The sequence below is a fragment of the Salvelinus sp. IW2-2015 genome, linkage group LG4p (assembly GCF_002910315.2).
Source record: "Salvelinus sp. IW2-2015 linkage group LG4p, ASM291031v2, whole genome shotgun sequence".
Taxonomy (NCBI): domain Eukaryota; kingdom Metazoa; phylum Chordata; class Actinopteri; order Salmoniformes; family Salmonidae; genus Salvelinus; species Salvelinus sp. IW2-2015.
In genome coordinates, this window is record NC_036841.1 from 768,994 (window position 1) to 777,718 (window position 8,725).

General features: G+C 41.0%; 1 protein-coding gene across 1 annotated transcript in view; it reads right to left on the reverse strand.

Moving 5' to 3' along the window:
• Window positions 1–8,197, reverse strand: part of LOC111958394 (roundabout homolog 2) — a 49,693-nt gene extending 41,496 nt beyond the window's left edge. The window contains exon 1 of the mRNA XM_070437034.1: window positions 7,639–8,197. Coding sequence (XP_070293135.1) covers window positions 7,639–7,717 — 79 coding nt within the window. The 5' untranslated portion in view covers window positions 7,718–8,197. The remainder of the gene's footprint in view (window positions 1–7,638) is intronic.
• Window positions 8,198–8,725: the final 528 nt, after the last annotated feature.

Consider the following 8,725-nt stretch of genomic DNA (forward strand, 5'->3'; position numbering starts at 1 on the left):
AGCAGAGCAAGCAACCAAGCCCTGTCAGAGAGTGACAGCAAAATAAGCCAAGCACTATCTGATAGACAAGCTATTGAATTGGCCCTAATTGCAACTTCAGACACCCACCCACATATTGGCTCATGGCTTCTCATACACTTCTGTCTTATTAAGCAGGCAGAGTTAGCAGGAGAAGAGCTTAGGGGAAGATCAAGCCCCATCTTTACAGCCCTGTTGATCAAGGCTATATTTGGCCCATGGCTGCTAGCTATGACATTACGTAATTGGGCTTCTTTCATTAATTAATATTTACAAATATTAAGCATGCGTCAGTGTCTTTCTTCCCCAAGGGCATAAGTGTACCCCCGTCATGCTAACATGGTGTGAAAACAACAAAACCAGAGGGAGAACTACGTCCTGCTTCACTTCAAATCCTGTTGTTGTTCAGGGTAAGAGTACCCCTCTAGGTCGGCGCTGGGAACACAACACTCCTCAAAACAGAGATACTACACCCCAGACCCTGTTTCCTATATTTTTCACAGTATACAAAAATCAGGAGAGACAGAGTGTACCTGTTGGGTAATAATGTAGCTGGCACACAAGGATACATTCGGCCACCACCACACAAATTTGTAGGGGCTGTTTACCTTGGGGGCTGGTTGCTATCCATTGAGATTTATTCATTAAGATTTCACTTCTTATATCATTTACATAATGGAATGGACCCAAAAGCCCTTGAGAAGCATTCGAGAGTCATAAGGAAAAAAGTTTGGTTACTCTTGGCACGCTGTCAAATGGTCTTTGAAGGGCAGACTCAAGTAATGTTCTCAGTCTTAAACTTGTAGTCTTCCATTGACTCGCATGTTACAGTGCATTCAGGAAAGTATTCAGACGCCTTGACTTTGTCCACATTTTGCTACGTTACAGCCTTATTCTAAATATGTATTTTTTTGTATCAATCTACACACAACACCCCATAATGACAAAGCAAAATCAGGATTTTAGAAATATTACAAATGTATTAAAAATAAAAAACTTAAATATTACATTTACATAATTATTTACACCCTTTACTCAGTACTTTGCTGAAGCACCTTTGGCAGTGATTACAGCCTCATGTCTTCTTGTGTATGACGCTACAAGCTTGGCACACCTGTATTTGGGGAGTTTATCCCATTACTCTCTGCAGATCCTTTAAAGCTCTGTCAGGTTGGATGGGGAATGTCACTGCACAGCTATTTTCAGGTCTCTCCAGAGATGTTCGATCAGGTTCAAGTCCGGGCTCTGGCTGGGCCACTCAAGTACATTTAGAGACTTGTCCCGAAGCCACTCCTGCATTGTCTTGGCTGTGTGCTTTGTCCCAGTCTGAGTTCCTGAGCGCTCTGGAGCAAGTTTTCATCAAGGATCTCTCTGTACTTTGCTCCCTTCACTCTTCGCTCGATCCTGACTAGTGTCCCAGTCCCTGCCGCTGAAAAACATCCCCACAGCATGATGCTGCCACCACCATGCTTCACCGTAGGGATGGTGCCAGGATGCACCTGAGCTCAATTTCGAGTCTAATAGAAAAGGGTCTGATTACTTATGTAACTAAGGAATTTCTGTTTTAAATCTTTTATAAATTTGCAAAAAAATCTATAAACCTATTTTTGCTTTGTCATTAGGGGGGATTGTGTGTATTTAATCAATTTTAGAAAAAGGTTGTAACGTAACAAAATGTGGAAAAAGTCAAGTGGTCTGTGTATGTGCTAGTCTCATATAGTTCCCATCTGAGATAGGGCCTTTGCCTGGCAGTTGCCCTTACTGCCCATGACTCATCTCAGTGATGTCATCAGCATGTCCCAGAAGCAGGACATTATTCAGTGATATGACTCAAGCCAGGCTGTGTACTACAGTAGTAGGCTGTGAGCAGACACTGTTCTTGTGGTTTCATCATCCAGACCAGAGACCATTTTCATTAAGTGCAGCTCTGAGAGGCTTTGGGTGAACCTGCAGCCATGATGTTTCACTAGCTAAGTAACCATGGGGAGGAGGAATTGGACAGATATCTCTGTTGGCTATTTCATTAACTGTCGTCTTTAGAAGGGTGTTTAGCATTGGATTAGTATAACGCCAAGCACAACAAGTGCTCTGAATTTATTCAACTTAACTTCAGTGAAATAGCAGTGATTTGTCGTTACATAGAGTAAAACAATTTAATTCCGACCTGAATCAGATTGATTAGTCTGTGTGTGTGAAACACTCTGGTGAGGCAAGTTAAGTGCTGAGACTGCAATCAATATGTTAAGCAGAGACCGTTAGCTCTGGCAACTCTGTCTTGCTCAACCCGAGGCACACAATTCTCCCCCTTTCTGCCTTCAATCGAATGCAATTTGTGGAGGGTCCCTCTTTTTCATGCAATCAAACAGAGGCTTAGGAGGACACATGCAACACACAAGTTCAAAAACAACTTAGGAAAGTATTGGCATATTGATGGACTCCAGAGAGAGGATGGAGACCATGCATTAACAGCCCTGTTCTCACAATAAAGTAAGGTAGTGCTATTTTCAGAGACTGACTCTAAAAGTGGAGGCCAAAGTCAACCAAGACCACTGCTGCTAACATGATGATGCAGAATTGTCTTACATGCACCCCTGTAGTACACAAGTGTCTATCATTTGTGTCTTTAAAGTAAAAGCTTGGTTTTTTTTTTTTTAAACATGTACCCGAGTAGTTCATGTTTTTGACATCAATCATCCTGTCTCAGGGTCATTATTTCCAAATATTGTAGTACTTATCCTTTCATCATAGGATTGCCAGTCTATCAAAGGATCATAGGAATTCTTGAGGTCCTACAGTAGCCTATGACATAGATGCTCACAGTGACTGAGGCAGCTGCATTGAAGTCATATGAGTCTGTTGTGAGTCCCTGTCAGTGTCAACACAATACTTCTGGTGGAAACATGCATAACAAAACTCAAGATGTGTGAAGCATATCACTCAATACACTTCATACCATACGGCACCAGTGTGATCTGACAGCGACTTAAAAAGAGTTTGATGGGAGGGGTGTCTGGGGGATATAATGTCAATTACACACAGGCACGCACAAACGCATGAAAGCATGCACACACACGCACGCCTATGGCATCACATTTGATTAAAGAAAGAATTGTAAGTCATTTTTCATGAGTCGTAAAACTTTGGGATTTTTAAATGAAAAAAAAGAAATATAGTGTAATGTTCAAAAAGTATTGAGGAAACAAATAAATATTGTAAACAAAAACGAATCAAAAGTATTGCAAGCCTAAAACAAACTACAGTACCGGTCAAAAGTTTTAGAACACCTACTCATTTAATAATGTAATATTTTGTACATTGTAGAATAATAGTGAAGACATCAAAACGATGAAATAACACATATGGAATCATGTAGTAACCAAAAAAGTGTTAAACAAATCAAAATATATTTGAGATTTGAGATTCTTCAAATAGCTACCCTTTACCTTGATGACAGCTTTGCACACTCTTGGCATTCTATCAACCAGCTTCACCTGGAATGCTTTTCCAACAGTCTTGAAGGAGTTCCCACATATGCTGAGCACTTGTTGGATGCTTTTCCTTCAGTCTGTGGTCCGACTCATCCCAAACCATCTTGATTTGGTTGAGGTCGGGGGATTATGGATGCCAGGTCATCTGATGCAGCACTCTATCACTCTCCTTCTTGGTCAAATAGCCCTTACACAGCCTGGAGGTGTGTTGAGTCATTGTCATGTTGAAAAACAAATGATAGTCCCACTAAGCTCAAACCAGATGGGATGGCGTATCGCTGCAGAACGCTGTGGTAGCCATGCTAGTTAAGTGTGCCTTGAATTCTAAATAAATCAGACAATGTCACCAGCAAAGCACCCCCACACCATAACACCACCTCCTCCATGCTTTACAGTGTGAAATACACATGTGGAGATCATCCGTTCACCCACACCATGTCTCTCAAAGACAAGGCGATTGGAACCAAAAATCTCCAATTTGGACTCTAGAACAAAGGTCAAATTTCCACTGGTGTTTGGCCCCTTATTGGTGGTTTCCTTGCAGCAATTCGACCATGAAGGCCTGATTCACACAGTCTCCTCTGAACAGTTGATGTTGAGGTGTGTCTGTTACTTGAACTCTGTGAAGCATTTATTTGGGCTGCAATTTCTGAGGCTGGTAACTCTAATGAACTTATTCTCTGCAGCAGAGGTAACTTTGGGTCTTCCATTCCTGTGGCGGTCCTCATGAGAGCCAGTTTCATCATTGAGAGAATGCCAAGAGTGTGCAAAGCTGTCATCAAGGCAAAGGGATAATTAACTTGTAATATTGATCACCATGTATTTCACCGTAACATGCCAATTATTTAGCTAACGTTTCTGCTCACGGGAAGCAAGTCAAGACGGTGTGAATGACCAGTGCACCGGTGTTGCATCGAGGTGCTTCCCGACGTGAGTTGCTTCCCACTGGGCAGCTGTATGGTCTTCTTCTATGAGGTTTAACGGCAGTTGGCATCCAATTTGTTACATTACCGCCACCTACTAGACTGGAGTACAACTCCCTTATACTTTGCTTGAAAAATAAAAATGTACTAAATAAATACCTTACCATTTAACACTACACTCACTAATTTCAAAATTATATCAAATAAAATGAACACCACCCTACTCCACTAATTAAATGTAGTTATTCCTACCTCATGCCATCACCACTTAACACACCCTGTAACTCTTCTGATGTCAAGTCTCGCACACCCAAATACCTCTCTGCAGCTGCCATCTCAACCTCAATTTTCTGGAACTTCCGTTCCATCCCTGCAGTACAGTTGATAACCATTGCTATAAATGCTAAAAATCCAATCTTACTGAAACATATATCACTTTTTGGCCTATTCCCCTGTACTGGTATATCTCTACTACTCTCACCACTACCTCCCCTTAACCCATCTTCACTGCCTCTGTATATGACAACTTCTGCACTACTCAAACACTGGAAACCTAAACCTGCCTCTATCGCACGGGACATTTCTGATCCCCAGCTCCATGCGCACCCCTACAATTAACACATTCCATTACTTTCCCCAATATTACACATTCCTTTGTCTCATGCCCTTCTGCACACTTCTCACACCTTGGACCCTCCCTCCTACATGCTGCTCAGCTGTATGGTCACATGTCACCTGCAGTAGCTATGGCCAATTTGTTCCATCCCACTTGATTTTATTTTGAGTAGGAAGGCAGCCTACATGAGAAATAACTTGTAATATTAGTAGTGACCATCTGGATGCTACAGTGATACATAGAGTCTACCGTTCAATGGGGGGAGTATTGGAGCAACTGGGAACACAAAAAAAACGAGGTAAAATCATGACATCTGTGAAAAAGTCAGAGTTTCCGACATCGAATTCCGAGTTGAAAACATTTTATTTATTTTTATTCCCAGGTGTCTTGAACACGGCATATGCTCTGCAAGCCGACAGTACGACACCTGGGCAGTGTCTTTCACTCCCGCTTGCGGAGCACTACTGTTCCGCAGTACAGCGAGTGATGTAGCTTGGTAGAGGATGACAGCGTTGATGATGCGTTCTGTGGGAGTGGTTGCTGAACTCTCACTCCAAAATGTATTGACCAACAGTAACCAATTTAGTTCGCTCCCTTCTAAACCCAACAGAGAAATTAAAAAATGTAAGTGCTGGGGAAAGAAATATTGTAACCTTAGAAATGTGATTTGAAGAGACTTGAGAAATGCAAGCATAGGTGAGGAAAAGTTGCGAACCAAGCAGAGAAGATTGCTTGTAAGTAACCAGGTTTCCATCCAATCTTTTTATACGAGTAAAGTACATGTCAGACCAAAATAATTACTACAAGCCTGAGTGGGCTCCCGGGTGGCACAGTGGTCTAAGGCACTGCATCTCAGTGCTGGAGGTGTCACTACAGACCCTGGTTCAATTCCAGACGGTATCACAACCGGCTGTGATTGAGAGACCCATAGGGCGGTGCAAAATTGGCCCAGTGTCGTTAGGGTTTGGCCGGGGTAGGACGTCATTGTAAATAATAATTTGTTCTTAACTGACTTGCCTAGTTAAAAAAATGTAAATACCGCATTTACTTTGATGCAGCCTCTGCAGAAGTCAGAGCATTCATACTTCTTGTACTTTGCGGAGCTGAGTTTGTGTTTATACAGGACCTCCCACCCCCACCCACCGTCACCCAATCATGTCAATGTGTAGCTATATGGAGCCCTCCACATTGTTACAAAATTTGGAGGCAGATGGCGATGCGGAACGGAGCTCAATTAGGCCACCGCAAGCATTCGGAGGATCCACAATTGCATCACACCCTCCGTACTATATTACAAGAGCAAGGATAAATTAGCTTTAAAGCGCATGTGCCAATACCTCACTAAATAAACGCAACATTTTTTTTTGTGCAGAGCTGAAAATGCGATGGAAACCCATTTAACTTATTTTTTATTCTGTACATGGGAATTTAAAGGAAACATTTATTTTTATGTGCACTACGTCATCACACACAGCCTTTTATCTGCAACAAGTGAATTTGATGTTAACATCTCTGCTGGGAAAATGTACCATTGTTTTTATGCAGATTTTAAAATATTCACATGAACATCTGTCTCCAATTGAATGGAAACCTAGCTAGTGACATGAACATATTCATTTCCTTTTTTATCAGTGATATAATTTATTTTTGGCTTGCAATAACTTTATATTAGTTTTTGTTTACAAATATAACATTTTGTCTATAATTACTGTTTTCCTCTCAATATGTTTAGGACTTTACAATATATTGAATGTTCCATTTAAAAATGAAAAAGTATTTTGACTCATGAAAAATAACTCACAATAATGTTTTAAAATCAAATGTGATTCCATACACTTCACACTATAGAGCTATGTTTTGGATAAAAGCAGTGTTTTACAGTATAATACAGTGATTTGCATAACCTTGTGATGCATACCCTTGTGATATATAGCCTTTTAAAATAATAAATATAATGTAAAACAAAAATGAAGAGAAATCAACAGTTTGCATTACTGAATATTAATACCAATCAAAACATTGTTCCTTAGCCTAGCCTACAGGTAACTGCCAAAATAAAGGAAACATCAACATAGTGTCTTAATAGGGTGCTGGGACATCACAAGCCGCCAGAACAGCTTCAATGCGCCTTGGCATAGATTCTACAAGTGTCTGGAACTCTATTGGAGGGATGCAACAACATTCAGCCACAATAAATTCCATAATTTGGTGTTTTGTTAATGATGTTGGAAAACACTGCCTCAAGGGCCACTCCAGAATCTTCCATAAGTGTTCAATTGGGTTGAGATCTGGTCACACACACACTTAACCCCCCTATGCACCTTTGAGAACCTGTTTCAGATCTCTTCTAGCCATGGTGGACGAAATAATGGGCAACTGGGCATTTTTATACATGACCCTAAGCATGCTGGGATGTTAAAAGCTTAATTAACTCAAGAACCAAACCTGTGTGGAAGCACCTACTTTCAATGTATCTTGTATACCTAGTTTACGCAAGTGTTTCCTTTATTTTGGCAGTTACCTGTACTTGATGCATCGGCTACACGTAAAAGTTGAAAAGATGGAAGAGTTCATATTGTAGTTTCTCTCTTACCCAAGGCGGTACAGATGATTGATACCGCCAATAGCAAGATATGCGTGGTATGTGTCTCCAAATTCTTGTAGTTGGTCATTTTTGCGTAGTGACAGGTCTGTCTATGTCCAAACTGGTTTTCAACCCTCAGTCACATTCAGTATCCACATTTATCAAAGGTAAACAATTACAGTGCTTACTACGAGCTCAGCTGAATTTTTTCCTAACGGTTAAAATTACCCCACAGAACTTCTTTGACAACAGCTCTCCGGACCCGTGACAATTTTGCCCGAAGAAATACATCGCCGCATCACTTCGCCCCGTACATTATGCACGCAAAATCACAATGAAATCATATTGTAGCGAAACGTCCTCAGCAAAACAAGAAATCGATACGTAAATATATTAATCTATAAAATATAAAGAAGACAGCTTCGTCGGAGAAGTTGCGCTCCCCGCTCGCATCTCTGTATGTGTGCCTGGAATAAGAGACCACCACTTTACGAATGGCACCCGACGCACATGCTGAATCAACTGCGTACACAGCTCTCAGCTACAAAACCACAAATACGAGGATGTATTCTTAAAGAGACAGGAGCGACATCTGTGCAGGCTCTGACCTTGCCACTTCATATCCCTCTGCTGCGCTACGCATGGCTAGATGACCGTGAGATGATTCACAACCTAAAGGTATGTGTTTCAGCCATGTCAATCTTTACAGTAATTGCAGGTGTCAGTTTCCCCAACTCATATGGGCCTAACATCGTATGGCAAAGCAATTATAGGTCATTCAATAAACATAATCCTAGCCTGTCAATTGGCTGAAATGATTAATCTCATGTGTTGCCTTTAAGTAGGCTAACACAAATTGATGAAAACTACATCACAGAGGGCATATGTTGTTATTGACCAACAGAACTGTAATCAAGGGGATAATGATGAGGATTATTATGGTTGTGACTTTAATCTTTTACTGTTATCTCTACTTCTCCTCCTGTTGAAGAGAATTATAATCATAATGATGATGATAAAGGATAATGATATTCTGCTGCTGCTACAGTACATGTACTGCTGCTGATGATGAAGATAGCCTTCCACTGTGATCCAC